A 17212-nucleotide genomic window follows, 5' to 3' on the forward strand; every position below is an offset into this window, starting at 1 on the left:
GACGTGTGTGGTAGGATGCGATCCTGCAGATAACTAGGTCCTATGCCATGGAGCGCTTTAAAGATGGTGATCAATACCTTGAAACGCACCCGAAAGGCCACAGGTAGCCAGTGCAGCTCGCGCAGGAGAGGTGTTACGTGGGAGTAACGTGTACTTCCCATAATAACCCGCGCGGCTGCGTTCTGAACTAGCTGCAGTCTCCGGATGCGTCCCAAGGGAAGCCCCATGTAGAGGGCATTGCAGTAGTCCAGGCGAGACGTCACCAGCGCATGAGTGACCGTGCGCAGGGCACTCCGGTCCAGTAGGGGGCGCAATTGGCGCACCAGGCGGACCTGGTGGAACGCCCCCCTTGCCACGGCTGCCACATGGTCCTCCATTGACAGCCGGGCATCGAGGAGGACGCCCAAGTTGCGCGCCCGCTCCACGGGGGACAGTTGTTCGCCCCCTATGGCCAGCGATGGAGTCAGCTGGCTGAACCGAGGTGCCGGTACCCACAGCCACTCGGTCTTGGAGGGGTTGAGTTTGAGTCTGTTGTCCCCCATCCAGACCCCGACGGCTTCCAAACACCGGGACATCACTTCGACAGCCTCGTTGGGGTGGTTTGGGGTTGAAATGTACAGCTGAGTATCAGCGTAAAGATGGTACTCAACCCCAAAACCACGGATGATCTCACCCAGCGGCTTCACATATGCGTTGAACAGGAGAGGCGAGAGGACCGACCCCTGTGGCACCCCACAAGTGAGTGGCCTCAGGGACGACCTCTGCCCCCCTGTCAACACACATTGCTTCCGGTCGGAGAGGTAGGAGCCGAACCACCGCAAAACGGTGCCTCCGACTCCCATCCCCTCCAACCGGCGCAATAGGATACCATGGTCGATGGTATCAAAAGCCGCTGAGAGGTCTAATAGGACCAGGATAGAGGAACAACCCCTATCTCTGGCCCTCCAGAGATCATCGACCAACGCGACCAAGGCTGTCTCAGTGCTGTGCCCGGGTCGGAAGCCGGACTGGCATGGGTCTAGATAGTCGGATTCGTCTAGGTGTCGTGGAAATTGCTGCGCCACCACATTCTCAACAACCTTCGCCAAAAAGGGGAGGTTGGAGACTGGACGATAATTAGCTAGCTCCATTGGGTCGAGCGAAGGTCTCTTGAGCAAGGGTCTCACCACCGCCTCTTTAAGGCGGTTGGTAAGTATCCCTCACCCAATGAGGCGTTCACCAGGCCCAGGAGCCAGCCTCGTGTCACCTCCCAGGCTGCCAGTACCAGCCAGGAGGGGCACGGGTCCATTAAACATGTGGTGGGTCGCAGCCGTCCACGCAACCTGTCCAAATCCTCGGGGGCAACAGAGTCAAACTCCTCCCAGAATGGTCTCTCAAGACTCGCTGTTGGCGGCTCGTCTGGTCCACTGACGGAGGTCCACCCGCTCCGGATCTGATCGATTTTGTCCTGAAGATATTCCCCAAACTCCTCTGCTCTACCCTGTAAGGGTGTCTCCCGCGCCCCCTGCGATAAAAGGGAGCGGGTCACCCTAAACAGGGCGGCAGGGCGGTTATCCGCGGACGCAATAAGAGCAGCACAATGTCTACGTTTGGCCGCTCTTATTGCCACAAGGTAAGTCCGCAAATAGGCTCTTACCTGTGTTCGGTCAGATTCGGAGCGTGAGGATCTCCACCTGCTCTCTAGACGTCTCCTGTGGCGCTTCATCACCCTAAGCTCCTCAGTAAACCAAGGAGCCCGGGTGGGTCGATGCCGCAGGAGAGGTCGCAAAGGCGCAACCCGGTCCAAGGCCCCAGTCGTCGCCCTATTCCAGTCAGTCACTAGGTCCTCGGAGCGGGAGCGGGACAAGGCTACAGGTATTGGCCCAAGCTCCGTCTGGAATCTATCAGATTCCATCAGGTGCCTGGGGCGGTACCAGTTTATAGAGTCTGGTTCCGCCTCCTCGCGGTGGGGGATAGCGCCAGGGAAGTCCAGCCGGAGGGATGAGTGGTCTGACCATGACAGGGGCGTGATGACTAAATCCCCTATTCCCAGATCACTCGTCCACTGTTCAGATACAAAAATGAGATCCAGTGTGTGGCCCCCTTCATGAGTGGGGCCCTGCACTAATTGGGTCAGGTCCATGGCCGTCATGGAAGCCATGAACTCCCGAGCCACCTCGGAAGCCGCTCCCGTTGACGGCAAGTTGAAGTCCCCCATGACCAAAAGTCTGGGAGTCTCAACTGCCGTCGCTGAGATTAGCTCGAGGAGCTTGGGCAGGGCTGCTGATGCATAGCGAGGAGCCAAGTATACAATCAGCAAGCCCCACTGCCTCCCTGGGCCCCAGTTCACACCAAGGGACTCACACCCGGGTATCTGAGGGACAGTGAACTCCCTCGGCTCTAAACATTCCCGCATAACCACCGCCACCCCACCACCCTTACCCAGGGCCCGAGGCTGATGGAATGCACGGAAACCCGGTGGGCACATTTCCACGAGGGGTAAACCACCCTCGTGGCCCAGCCAGGTCTCCGTTATCCCTGCAAGGTCTAGCTCCCCCTCTGAGATCAACTCATTAATGAGGGGGGCCTTGTTGGTGACAGACCTTGCATTGCAAAGCATCAGCCGCAGGCCCTGGCTCTGTAGCACCTGTCCACCTAGACTGCAGGGGTTGGTACAAGCGACCGGGCGTAACCAGCAGCCGCGGTCTCCCAACCGACCTTGGGATCTTATCCTGTCCTCGCATCCCCTCCTCCCCGCGACTGTTGTAATAGGACAACCCTCTGCTTTAGTGACCTTTATATTCCCCCCCTCCACCGCATCCCCGTCCTTCCTGGACTCACCTGTCTGTCCGGCACTGGCTCTCCTCCCGGTCTGATTAGCCCTCCCCCCCACCCTGGAACCCCCTAAAAAAGATAAAAAACATTTTACTAAAAATCCCCTTAGCTTCCGATTCACTTAATAGCCATTGCATGACTCACTTAACAACTATAGGGACTCTCTTAATAATGATAACAATTGGCGCAAGTCATCAAACAACTGCCTTCTTTAGCAACATAAATTCTGATCCCAATTATGGCCATAGGTTAAGGACGATAGCTGAAATAGAAGAACCAATGGAATAATTTGACCTTTAGTATCCCAAATAAACATTGTACCAGTCTTCCTGGGTTCAGTGAAGCTAATGTACATAACAGGATAACAGAGATGGAAGGGACCTTGGAGGTTGTCTAGTCCAACCCCCTGCTAGAGTTTTGAAGATAACTAGGCAGAGGAGGAAAATGTTTGGTTTTCAGGGGCATGACAAATTACCACTTATATCACATGAGTTTGTCTCGTGGCCTTTTCAGTTTTTATTTTGCATATGATTAATAGTCAAGTGTTTTTATCTGTTGTTCATCCTTCGCTCATTAGATGAAATCATGCCTTTCCTTAAAAAAAAAAATCAGGCACAAGCGTAACGTTCTCTTCACCAGTTTTTCTCCTCAACAACCAACTTGTAATTCTGGTGGACTCAAAAGTCACCTAGTAAGTTTCCATAGCTGTGAGTAGACTTGAAAAACAGGCTCTTTCCCATCCTTTTTCCAGTAATTCAATTCTGACATCTCACCGGCTTTCTTTTTATATTTTTATTTATTTTCCTCTGTGCTTTGCCAGTTTTCAAAACTGGTTACCAGAATGTATGTGGTAGACCAGGGATGGGCATCTATGGCCTCTTTATGAACTGTGGACATCAATTCCCAGAATTCCATGCTGGCTCAGGAATTCTGGGAGTCGAAGTCCACAAGTCGTAAAGAGGCCATAAGTTGCCCATCCCTTGGTACCTAGTACTGCTCTTGAGTTAGTACAAAGGGATTATAGATTTAAATTCAGTGTAAGTGCAGAACTTCAAGTTAGCATTGCCAGTTTGTTATGGTTAAGATATCCCGATAGAAACTGGGTGACTGGGAGTTCTAGTCCTACCTTGAGCAAAAAAACCAGCTGGGTGATCATGGGCCAGTAGGTTTCTCTTAGCCCTAGGAAGAAGCAGGTAAGGGCAGACCATTCAATCACTCAATTTCCTTTCCAGGGGTGAAATTCAGCAGGTTCTGAAGAACCGTAGCAGAAATTTTGAGTAGTTCAGAGAACCGGCCAATGCCACATCTGGCTGGCCCTAGAGTGGGGGAGGGAATGGAGATTTTACAGTATCCTTCCCCCAAGAGTGGGGAGAGAATGGAGATTTTGCAGTATCCTTCCCCCAGGAGTGGGGAGGGAATGAGGATTTTGCAGTATCCTTCCCCTGCCATGCCCATCAAGCCCCACCCACAGAACCGGTAGTAAAAAAAATTGAATTTCACCGCTGCTCCTGTCTCAAATGCCTGTCGAGTAAGCCTTTTTCTGCTGTCCCATCATTCTTTGGACATTTGACCACTTTGTCATTCAAAAGACGTGGCTCGGTGTGGCTCTTTGGTAGTGTTGGTTCTCAGCAAGAGAAGTGGGGACATCTATGGCTAATGTATTGGAACCCCACATCTCTCCTCCCATGCTCAGTTCATATCAAGATGTGGAAGTTGAATCATGGTAACAATTGGATTCCAGAAGTCCACTCAACTTCCAGACAACTCAACCTAGATAACTAAGAATCTTCTTTATAACAAGATCAATAAAAATGAATTATGATCTGTCTCCATATACATACATACGTATACACATTCATACATATACCGTGTTTGCCCAAAAATAAGACGGGGTCTTATTTTCTTCTGTTCCCCCAAATAAGCACTTGGTCTTATTTTCGGGGAGATCTTATTGTTTTTGGGGTGCAGGAAGCGAGCATAGTCACCTACATGGCTGCTGCTGTGTTGCAATATTTTCAGGGGAGGGCTTATTTTAGCACATGCACTCAAATGCCCAATTGGGCTTATTATCTGGGGAGATCTTATTTTCAGGGAAATAGGGTGTGTGTGTGTGTGTGGATGGATGGATGGATGGATGGATGGATGCATAAATCACAGACCATTTAGAATACATAGCAGAAAAACGAGTCTTGAAAGTTGATGTTACAGAATGTAGTTGTTCTGCTTCAGATACTGCAAAGTCTCCTCCTAGAAGGTAACAAAGAAAACCAGTTATGGGGAGGATTTGTAGCGTTCCAGACAATACTGTGGACTCTGGTCAAGCATCTTTTATATGCTATGTCCTGAATAAGTGAATTTCCAATAATCTTTTTCTGCTATCCTCACCACTCTCTGCGCAACCTTCCTTTCTGAAACAGTAATACCTCCAAACCACACGTAATAGTATAAGTATGAATTAGATTTTGCTTGCAGTTTGGGTGGCTGGCAGAGACATGGAATCTGGGGTGAATCTTGTATCAGACGCTGTTGGAAGGAGTTCATTGAGACCTTCTGACAAGCAAAAGTCAATGGGGAAGCCAGATTCACTTAACAACTGAGTTAATAACTTAGCAGCTGTAGGTAAGTAGGTAGGTAGATGCCGTAGATCAGGGGTGTCAAACTCAATCCCTGCGGGCTAGATTTTGCTCGCGGGGTGCTTAGATCTGGCTCATAGGGCCAGCCTGGAAACAGCAAAGGACTGGCCCACTGTGCCTCTGATGGTGAAAACACCCCCTCCCCCCCAGCTCCATTTTTGCTGGTAAAGGGCTATCAAAACAAACTAAAAACAAAACAAAAGGGGAAAGAAGGAAGGGAAGGGAAGGAAGGAAGGAGAGAGAGAGAAAGAAAGAAAAAGAAAGAAAGAAAGAAAGAAAGAAAGAAAGAAAGAAAGAAAGAAAGAAAGAGAAAGAGGGAGGGAGGGACAGGAAGAAAGAGAGAAAGTGAAGGCAGGCAGGAAGGAAGGAGAGAAAAAGAGAGGAAGGAAGACAGTCAGAAAGAAAGAAGTGAAGGCAGGAAAGCAGGCAGGCAGGCAGGAAGAGAGAAAGAGAAAGAAAAGGAAGGAATGAAGGTGAGAAGGCGAGAAAGAAAGAAGGAAGGAAAGAGAAAAAGAAAGAAGAGAGGGAAGGAGGGAGTGACAGGAAGAAAGAGAGGAAGGAGAGGAAGTGAAGGCAGGCAGGAAGGAAGGAAGGAAGAGAGAAAAAGAGGAAAAGAAAAGGAAGGAATGAAGGTGAGGAGAGAAAGAAAGAGGAAGGAAGGAAAGAAAGAGAAAGAAAAGTGAAGGCAGGCAGGAAGGAATGAAGGAGTTCATTGGGTTTATAGAGGAGGTAGGGTGGTAGAAGATCTCCTAACTTAAGCTGATTGAGTGAATTTCACTTTGAAACCATCTCCTTATCTTTTAAAGGGTGCATCAGCTGGACTCTTCTATGTTGGCGCACATGTCCTCAACGCTTACAAGGAATACGACCCCTTTCTTCAGAACCGAGATGCTTTCTTGCCCCCCATCATTATCATTGTCGTTGCTGTGGTCATGTTGGTCATTGGCATAGTTGGCTGCTGTGCCACCCTTCGTGAATCCAAGATTGGCCTTGGAGTGGTAAGACTAGAACCTGGCGGCTGATGGTCTTGTTTATAATAATACCATTGCATGGAGGTGATGCTGGAGATTGGTGCAGTGGCCTAGAGATGTAGGTCTCACCTTACAATCGGGGTGTGAGTTCGATCCTAGGTAGGGACAGATATTTCTCCCTCTGGGCACAATGAGTAAATATCTGTGTCAAGGTTCCAAATTGCATCCAAAATTAAATCAAAGTCGGAGGCAAAGGATTCCTTAAAGTTCCAACTTATTAAAAGAGCCATGTTGGCACATGTGGGAAAACCTGAATCTGAAAGCTTCCAGGTTTTCCCCACCCAGTTGAAAGTTCAAGATCCTGCCCCAACACCCACAAGTTCATCACGTGGTCCAATCTTCCACTGCCATGAAGCCGGCCAGCCAGGTGCAGAGACAAAGATGACCTTGAGTTTCTAAGAAGAATGCTGTTATGGCTACATATCACCCAACTCCATATAATCCCCCCCCCCTCCATTTTTCCACAATAGAAAGTAGACAGTAGAAAGTGTGGCAGGCCTGAAGTCCAAAAGAAAAGATGGCTCGCAGGAATGACAATCTACTGTGAACTCTGCATTGGTGTCAGGAAGGGCATCCAGCCGGTAAACACTCACCTCCATTTAGTTGCCGCGACTCCACTCCAATGCAAAGGATTATGGGGTCATTAAAAAGAATGGAGGTGATGCTGGAAGGTGGACAGTGGTGGAGGTGGACCATGAGATTATCCCATTCCCAGTCCCCCCATTCCTGGACTCTTGCTTTTGCCTAGTAGGAAGGGATACTTTTAGTAAATTATTGGATTCAAATGATCCAGAAATCCCTGAACCTTGTCAACTTGCTTGAGGGTTGATCCCATCATGCCCACAGATGTCTAAAAAACCCTTTTGCTTATAGTAGTATTTCTCAACTATGGCAATTTGAAAATGTGGACTTCAACTCCCAGAATTCCACACGTCTTGAAAGAGGGTAGATCTTTCCACAGAACGGTCAAATCTTCCAGAAGTTGGTTTGTTGGCAACATCTGAAGAAGATCATATGAGTCTCTCTGCTTAAATCTTCTTCTTTTCTTTCTTCAGTTCTTGGTCATTATCGTGCTGGTCTTCAGTGCAGAAATGGCAGCCTTTGTGCTTGGATTTGTTTACAAAGGAAAGGTGAGTGAAAATACCTAAAGATCATCCAGGTAATGAAACAACACCAGCAATCCTCAACTTAACCATTCATTTAATGATCGTTCAAAGTTATGAGGACCCTTAAAAAAAGTGACTTGCAGTTGGTCCTGGCAGAACCATTGCAGCATCCCTGTGGTACCCACTAAAGTGGTACCTATTTATCTACTCGCATTTGCATGTTTTCAAACTTCTAGGATGGCAGGAGCTAGGGCAGGGACGGGATCTCACGACATTGCGTGGTGCTCGGATCTCGAACCTGTACTGCCAGCGTTCCAGCCAACAAACCCAGTGTCTTAACCGCTGAGCCACCATGCTGTCCATAAATGGACAAACAGACTTAGAAAACTTTGGAACCTTAAGACTCCGTTGTTAAATAATCTTTTGTTGCCTTTTTAAATTGGGTCGCCAGTGCTTAAACCTTTTTATTTGCAGCTGCTGAGAAGGAGAGCAAAACCTCATTGTTTAGTGATGCTGTTATTTGATAGCACAAATCTTGCCTTTTTAAGGCTTAATGCTTTCCATTGCATTTCAGTTGGCTGAAAAGATGTGATGTAATAACCGTGCCTTTCTTTTCTTGCCACAGATAATAGCTGAGGTCCATGACTCTATGTCGAAAGCATTTGCAGCCTACGATGGAGAATCTGAACACTCTCGTAGTGTAAATTACCTGCAGCAGGAGGTAGGAAAACTGATTTTGAGCTAGCATTTGTGTCTCAGTTCCTGATACGACGATATTGATTTTGGAAACATGCATGTGTTTTTATTCTGCTGTATGTTAATTCTGATTGCGATTTCCTTCCTTGGTGGCGGTTTTGTTTTTAAAGAACAAGACGGGATTTTGAATTGGAGTTGGGTTAGAATATACATTTTGAAAGAATTAGTGAATAGCAGAGAAACATAGATCTGTGATCCCTAGATGAAAGAAAAATAGCAAATCTACTCTAAAGTGAATAGAGAAACTAATATGGGTAGTACTTGACTTACAGCAGTTCGTTTAGTGACTGTTCAAGTTACAGTGGCACTGAAAAAAGTGGCTTATGTCTGTTTTTCACACTTACATACATTGCAGCAGCCACACAGTCCCGTAATTAAAATTCAGGTGCTTGGCAACAGGCTCATATTTATGATGGTTGCAGTGTCCCAGAGTCATGTGATCAGCTTTTGAGACCTCCTGACAAGCAAAAGTCAATAGGGAAGCCAGATTCACTTAACAACTGAGTTAATAACTTAGCAGCTGAAGGTAAGTAGGTAGGTAGATGCCGTAGATCAGGGGTGTCAAACTCAAGGCCTGCGGGCTAGATTTTGCTCGCGGGGTGCTTAGATCTGGCTCGTAGGGCCAGCCTAGAAACAGCAAAGGACTGGCCCACTGTGCCTCTGATGGTGAAAACACCCCCTCCCCCCAGCTCCATTTTTGCTGGTAAAGGGCTATCAAAACAAACTAAAAACAAAACAAAAGGAGAAATATTTCCCCTTTTGCAATTGTGGGAAAGAAAAAGAAGGAAGGAAGGAGAGAGAGAAAGAAGAAAGAAAGAAGAAAGAAAGAAGAAAGAAAGAAAGAAAGAAAGAAAGAAAGAAAGAAAGAAAGAAAGGGAGGGAGGGAGGGAGTGACAGGAAGAAAGAGAGGAAGTGAAGGCAGGCAGGAAGGAAGCAGGAAGGAGAAAGAGAGGAAGGAAGGAAGAAAAAAGAAAGAAAGAAAGAAAGAAAGAAAGAAAAGTGAAGGCAGGAAAGCAGGAAGGAAGGAAGAGAGAAAGAAAAAGAAAAGGAAGGAATGAAGGTGAGAAGGAGAGAAAGAGAGAGGAAGGAAGGAAAGAGAAAGAAAGAAAAAGAAAGAAAAGTGAAGGCAGGCAGGAAGGAATGAAGGAAGGAGACAGAGAGAAAGAGGAAAAAAGGTAGGCAGGCAGTCACTCCTCAAAGGTTGGTTAAAAAAACCTGCTGGGACTTGTCAATAACAACCACGACCAATCAGCACACAATCTTCTTCTTCTTCCTAACATATTCCTGCAGATGCAGGGTCGTCTTTTCAGATCGTTGAGCGCCACTTTGCATGGCCAGCTGCGTCTCTGGGACGCAGGCCTGCGGCTTGCATGTCTTTGTTGATGGTGTCTTGCCATCTCTTAGCACTTGGCTACCACAGGTGCCCCTGACATGAGTGACATAGAGCTGGCCATGCCCACCATGGCCATACCTCCCCCCCCCCAGCCCAGCCCTCCAAGGTCAAACACAACCCTGATGCGGCCCTCAATGAAATACAGTTTGACACCCCTGCCATAGATAGATTAGATAGATAGGTATGTTGGCAGATAGATAGATAGATAGATGATAGATAGATAGATAGATAGATAGATAGATAGATAGATAGATAGATAGATGATAGATAGATAGATAGATAGATAGATAGATAGATAGATAGATAGATAGATAGATAGATGATAGATAGATAGATAGATGATAGATAGATGATAGATAGATGATAGATAGATGATAGATAGATGATAGATAGATAGATAGATGATAGATAGATAGATAGATAGATAGATAGATAGATGATAGATAGATGATAGATAGATGATAGATAGATGATAGATAGATAGATAGATGATAGATAGATAGATAGATAGATAGATGATAGATAGATGATAGATAGATGATAGATAGATGATAGATAGATAGATAGATAGATAGATAGATAGATAGATAGATGATAGATAGATGATAGATAGATAGATAGATAGATAGATAGATAGATGATAGATAGATAGATAGATAATGTGACACGTGGGGGGTTTGGGAGGCCAAAAATGAGGCGCACAGAGAATTTGGGAGGCCTGCAGAGTGCTCCTGGGGGCTGGCGAGAGCAAAAATGACACTCCGGGGGGGGGGGTGTTGGGAGGCCGAAGACAGGTCCTTTTCTTTGCCCATTTTTTCCAAAATGGAGCGCGCAGAGGGCTTGGGAGGCTTGCAGAGTGCTCTTGGGGACTGGGAGGGCAAACATCCCCCTGTTTTTGTGAAAAATGAGCCCGTTTTTCGCCTCCCCAACCCCCTACGCATTGCGTTTTTGCCCTCCCCAGCCCCTAGGAGCACTCTGCAGGCCTCCCAAACCCTCGGCGCGCCCCATATTGGCGAAAATGCGACATGCGGGGTGGGGTTTCCAGAGGCCAAAAATGGCTGTATATAAGACGCACCAACATTTCCACCCTCTTTTAGTGAGGAGGGGGAACAGTATGTCTTATACTCCGAAAAGTACAGTAATTTTTTCACTTTATTTTTGGAACATTCACCTGACATTAACAGTATAAAATATTCAATAAGATTTAGCTTTGTTTGTAATTTTTAAGAACTAATATAATCCATTTTAGGATCTTTTTTTTCAGCAGAAATGTTGATCACATCAGTGTTGTGATGATGGCTCGGTATGAAAGATCATATCTGTTAGTGTTGCAAAGCAGATGATTTTGCTTCCTAAGTAATGATTGCATTTGAACAAGTATTTCCTGATCACGTGGGGGGAAAAAACACATAATTGTTCCAAAAATTAGTTATACAGTGCTGATTCTATATTTAAAGAGGTTAGACACCAGTCCTCTTCCTAAATCTCACTTTTTTCAGTTAGCCTAAAGCGAGGGAGGGAGGGAGGGAGGGAGGGAGGGAGGGAGGGAGGGAGGGAGGAAGGAAGGAAGGAAGGAAGGAAGGAAGGAAGGAAGGAAGGAAGGAAGGAAGGAAGGAAGGAAGGAAGGAAGGAAGGAAGGAAGGGTTATTGCAGTCAAAAACCCAGAAACATTACATTATGATTGTTGATGGGAGTACATTAGCTGTATCTTTAATGTAATCTATTGTTATGGTGACTGTATTTTCTTGAAAAAAAGGACAAACCAGAAAAAGAGACAAATATGAAAGAGATTCATACGGATAAAATATTTTCATTCTTTATGTTCATAACTTTGCTTTACAAAGGAAAATTCAAGAGTGAAACCAGAAGAAAAAACTTTGTAAAAATGCATATTGTAATAAAGATCTCTAAAATTGAGCCCTATGTATAAAATGTATGAAAAGGGTAATTCAGTGTCCATATTTTTCCACATGAATGTGGAAAAACTGTGCACTGTGGTACCATTTGTACAGTAAACAATAAGTGACTAAAAGAAAGGACAAAAGTGATTTTGTGAAAAATAAGCGTCTAAAAGACAGCTTTCTGAAATAAAGGTCTGTCCTTACAATAAAGAACGTATGGTCATTGTATGAAGTGAGTTTTCACCAGAGGGATTAATCTTTTGCAGAACAGAACAAAGAATCTGGTGAGAATCTTTTAACAAAACTGAGGAAAGATGAATGTCTGTTAGGCCCTTAGATGGGAGGCCCTGGAAAATAAAGGTTATTTTTTTAAACCTAGACAAGGCAATGAAAAACTTCTTTATTGCCAAAAAAGCCTCCTGCCTAATTGTGGCCACATAAACATCACAAGGGAAGATCAAGTTGAAGCACTTTTTTTTCTTTTCATTGTAAAGAACCATCAACCATCGCTTCATTTTTCTGGAAAGTTCTCCATCACGCTGTATCTGGGCAGGAGTCTCCACAACATATAGTTGGCAATTTCAGAACTTGGTTGCAGTGTTTTCCCAAGGAGGAAGAGAATCGATATATTATTTTATGAGACATGGTGGCGCAGTGGTTAGAGTGCAGTACTGCAGGCTATTTCTGCTGACTGCCGGCTGCCTGCATTTTGGCAGTTCGAATCTCACCAGGCTCAATGTTGACTTAGCCTTCCATCCTTCCAAGGTGGGTCAAATGAGGACCCAAATTGTTGATTCTGTAAATTGCTTAGAGAGGGCTGTAAGGGGGTATATAAGTCTTATTGCTATTGCTATTACGGCTGTTACTGAGCATTCTTTACCTAGCTCTATCCAGACACATGGAATTTGGGGGGATTCCTGGACTTGCCATCCTAGCACAACTGGAAGATATCACGTTCTGGAGAAGGTGATCTTGAGGGATAAGCCCTCCAAGTCTCGGAGACAAATGAATGGAATTTTGAATGAACCTCTTTCAACCACAATTATTGCTCTTTCAGCTTCAGTGTTGCGGTGTCCAAAACTACACTGACTGGATTGGGACCCAGTGGTTCAACACTAAAGGCAACCACACTCTTCCTCTGAGCTGCTGCAAGCAAGGGCCGGCTTTCGAGAATTGCACAGGACAACTAAGTGAGAAGCATCTTTTCAACACACAAGTAAGAGCATTCAAAATTTGCTTGAGTTTGGCCAATGTTGTAGGAAACGGGAATTTAAATTGTATGAACCAGCTTCCCACTATTATTATTATTATTTTGATTGGTGGTTATCTTTACTTATTCTGGAATATATGTTTCCTGTTTCCTATGTATGTGGATATTCTCAGTCATGCAAGCCATGGTTGTCTCAAAAATGGTTTTTCAAAAGACAACTGGACTATGTTTTTAAGAGCCACCGTGGTGCAGTGGTTAGCATTCGGTATTGCAGGTTGACTCTGCCCACTGCCAGGCGTTCGATCCTGACCAGGTTGATTTAGCCTTCCATTCTTCTGAAGTTGATAAAATGAGGACCCAAATTATTGAGGGCACTATGCTGATTCTGTAAACTGCTTAAGAGAGGGCTGTAAAGTACTGTGAACCGATGTATAAGTCTAAGTGCTATTACTGTTTTTTTCCCTTGAGGGAGAAGACGTTTTGCTTCTCACCCAAGAAGCTTCATCAGTTCTGGCTAGACAGTGGTGATGGGAAATGGAAGGATTAGTTTCAACAGGATGTTGGGTATGTGCGGAAGGATTACATTTCTTTGCAGTCATATAATATATATGAGTACAAAGAATATAATACCTCATGTCAGAATTAATTCTTCCATTCCCTTCCCCTCCCTCCCCCATCCAACATCCAGCCCGAACTGATGAAGTTTCTTGGATGAGAAGCAAAACTTCTTCTTCCACAAGGGGAAAAAACACAGTCCAGTTGCCTTTTGAGAAAACACCTTTGAGAGTCCTCTCCCTACATTTACTTCGAGGAAAACGCTTTTCTACCAGTCCTTTCATGTTTATAGATTGAGTTGATGAAACCAATGTATGTTATCATTAACTGGTGGAATTCATTGCCTCAAGATAGGGTTCCATCCAATTTGTTTGAGGGGAATGGAATAATCTGAACCAAGAATGACTCATGGTGATCTTCCAAGCTGAGTTATTTATTGTTCTCACACCTACAGACAAAATCTTGAAAGACTGAGGATTCTATTATCTGCATCTACAGCAGGGGTGTCAAACTCAATTTCATTAGGGGCCACATCAGGATGACCTGGGGGGGGGGGCTGGCCAGGGGGGGCGTGGCCAGCTTGGTGTCACTCGTGTCGGGGTTGTCTCCACCGGAAGAAGGCAAGACCAGGAAGAGCTCTGTTTTTGGCCTCTGTTTTCAACTGCAATGGCCTCTTGCAACCCTCTGCCAGCGAAAACGGAGCTCCCGAGCTCCGTTTTCTCTGGCAGAGGCACCACGGGCCAGTCCTTCTCTCTTTCCAGATCCCATCAGCCAGATTTAAGCACCCCACAGGCTGGATACGGCTCACTGGCCTTGAATTTGACAACCCTGATCTACAGTATACTCTGGGAATTATTAGTGAGGAGCCGTGTTCATCCTCTTTCTAACCCACAATATCTGGTCTGAGTTGTCTTATTCCCCTGGATTGCACCCCCTCCCTCCAGGGATTCCACAGTCCATCATCAAGTCTCTGAATGGCTACTGTGGAAAATATGAGAATGGACTAGATCAGTGTTTCTCAACCTTGGCAACTTTAAGATGAGTGGGCCTCAACTCCTGGCTGGCTGGAGAATTTTGGGAATTAGAGTCCACCCATCTTAAAGTTGCCAAAGATGAAAACATTTAAGACTAGATCACGGGTGTCAAACTCACAGCATCATGTTGCCGACGTGTGAAGTTTCATGATGTTTTCCCCCTTCGCGGAGCTAGGGTGGGCGTGGCGTCCATGTGACACATCCGGCCCGCGGGCTGCCAGTTTCACACCCCCGGACTAGATGAACCTCTGAGCAGGTCCAGAGGCCTTTGTGTCCTTATCAAAGCAAAGCGAGTCCTTGTTTTGTACAAAACTCTTGAACTGTTCTACAAAACACTCTTCGAACTCATGTAATCGGTTCTTCCCCATCCTCTCCCCTCACTTCAGGGCTGTGAAAAGATGATGGATCTCGGTCAGCTGCTCAACTACGCGATGCTCATTGTCTTGGGTTTTGCTATTGTGAAGGTATGTGTGATTGCCAAGTTTGAACCTGTTTTTCAGTTGTGTTTATTGTTCCAAGGACCTCCAGGGACTGGAAAGAAATGACTGCATGACGGACCCCAAATGGTTCCAATCCACTTTTCAATCTGAATGGCCTCCTCTTCCTGTTCCCATCCTGATTTTTTTTTTTTAAACAAAGGAGAAAAACAATAACACCCAAAGTTGGCTGTTTCTGTCCAAATGGTAGTGGATCCTGGAGGCTTCCTGCAGTCTCAAGAGTCTCATTGATGGTCCCTAAAGAAACAGGGTCTGATCCTTCCAATGTCCTCTAATGTTCTTTTGATTCTAAAGGTTTTTGTCGTTTCATTTGCTCTTTGGGAAAGACAAAAATCCACCCTCCAGATCAGGGGTCGGCAACCTTAAATACTCAAGAGCCATTTGGACCTGTTTTCCACAGAATTGGTTCCCAGCGGGAACTACAAAGCCCTTTTGACATCTAAAATCAACACTGTATATATCTCTTTTTATCTTTATGCTGTTTATAAAAAAAAAACACAGTGCGTTGCATTTATGAAATCGGTGAACGGCTACAGAGGACACACATTTTTTATTTCTGCGTGCAACAAAAACATTTTGCGCTCCAGAAAAAAAAAAGATGGGTCGAAAAGCTCAATAAAGCTAGCATGCTGGCGGGGGTCGCACCTTGGCGGTTGTGACGCATATTTTGAGCAACAGGGAGCCAGAGTAGAAGGATGAAAGAGCCATTTGCGTCTCCAGAGCCTCAGGTTGCAGACGACTTCTCCAGATTAAGTTGAACATTCCAAGGGCTCTTCTCTTCCCTTTGAATGTTTAAGCCAGGGGTGTCCAAACTTGGGAACTTTAAGATTTGTGGACTTCAACTCCCAGAATTCCCCAGCCAGCATCCTCCGTTATGAGTAATAACACATAGCCATAATCCACAAATAGCCAGGGGTTTCTTTAAAAAACCAGAAGCACAGGGTTCATGCAGTGTTTACTTTATAAACCATGATTTACAAACCATGCCACCCAGAACAATACTACCGTATTTTTCAGAGTATAAGACGCACCCTTTTCCCCTCAAAAAAAAGAGGGTGAAAATCTGGGTGCGTCTTATATACTGAATACAGCATTTTTGGCCTCCCGAAACCCCACCCCCTTTGCAAAAATGGCCTTGCATAGCCTTTAGGAGGCTTCCAGAGTGCTCTTGGGGGCTGGGGAGGGCAAAAATGAGCGAAAAATGGGCCGGTTTCTTGCTCATTTTTGCCCCAGCCCCCAGGAGCATTCTATAAGCCTCCTAAAAGCTATGCATGCCCCCTTTTTTTTGACAAACGGGCCTGTTTTTGAGGAAAATGGGCCGTTTTGGGGAGGTTTGCAGAGTGCAAAAACTTTTTTTTTTAAATTTGCCTCTTCAAAATCTTGGTGCGTCTTATACTCTGAAAAATACGGTATATGTCTGGTACTAATATGCCTGGTTGTTGAGTAAACTGTAATGGACTGAATCCAAACAGTACATCAGGCCACAAACCTTGGTTAGAAACCACACTATGTCAGCGTTCCGGAAAACCCCAACTCCAATGAAAAACTCCGATAGAGGCATTTTCTCAAAGCTCCCATTTATTAGAGTAGGCATACAGGCACATCTGGGAAAACCCGAATCTGAGATTTCTGGGCTTTCCCTCAGTAAGTCAAAAGTCTCAACCCATCCCCTGCACCCATCAGTCGATCACATGGTCCAATCTGTCCCAACTCGAGACATCACTTCAGACCCTCCTCCTCCCAAGTGCAGGAATACCATGACCTTGACTGAAAAGAAGAATGCTGTTATGTCTAACTACATTCCCTCTATTCAATCCCCACTCCTAATTTCCCAAGCACAAGAATGTGGCAGCGTGGAAGCTTCCGGTGTTAATATGGCTTCCAAAGCTGACACACTATGCCAGGGGTGTCCAAACTTGGCAACTTTAAGACTTGTGGACTTCAACTCCCAGAATTCCCCAGCCAGCAGAGCTATGCTGGCTGGGGAATTCTGGGAGTTGAAGTCCACAAGTCTTAAAGTTGCCAAGTTTGGACACCCCTGCACTATGCAATAAGCCAAAGCTAAGCAAATTATGGAATCAACCCCACTGTTAACATTCTTTGCATCAATCCTCTGATGTTAACCTGGACCTGCAGGCAAGCAAAAAATAAATAAATGACCGCATAATATTTTGCAGTCCAATTTAGTGCCTTTTGATTGATTCTAAAGAAGAGGGAGTAGACAACCTTCGTGCCTCCAGACATTTTGGTCTGTGGATCCTTTTGAGCACTTCCATGTCTCT

The 17212-nt window shown here is 45.6% G+C and overlaps 1 protein-coding gene across 1 annotated transcript in view; it reads left to right on the top strand.

Moving 5' to 3' along the window:
* The window catches only part of LOC309386793 (tetraspanin-36-like), a 37792-nt gene that overhangs the window by 17308 nt on the left and 3272 nt on the right, over positions 1-17212 (top strand). The window contains exons 2-6 of the mRNA XM_081942575.1: positions 6254-6445; positions 7534-7608; positions 8210-8305; positions 12692-12850; positions 14820-14897. Of these exons, the coding sequence (XP_081798701.1) occupies positions 6254-6445; positions 7534-7608; positions 8210-8305; positions 12692-12850; positions 14820-14897 (600 nt within the window). The remainder of the gene's footprint in view (positions 1-6253; positions 6446-7533; positions 7609-8209; positions 8306-12691; positions 12851-14819; positions 14898-17212) is intronic.

Source organism: Natrix helvetica, assembly GCF_964273705.1.
Source record: "Natrix helvetica genome assembly, chromosome: 2".
Lineage (NCBI taxonomy): Eukaryota > Metazoa > Chordata > Lepidosauria > Squamata > Natricidae > Natrix > Natrix helvetica.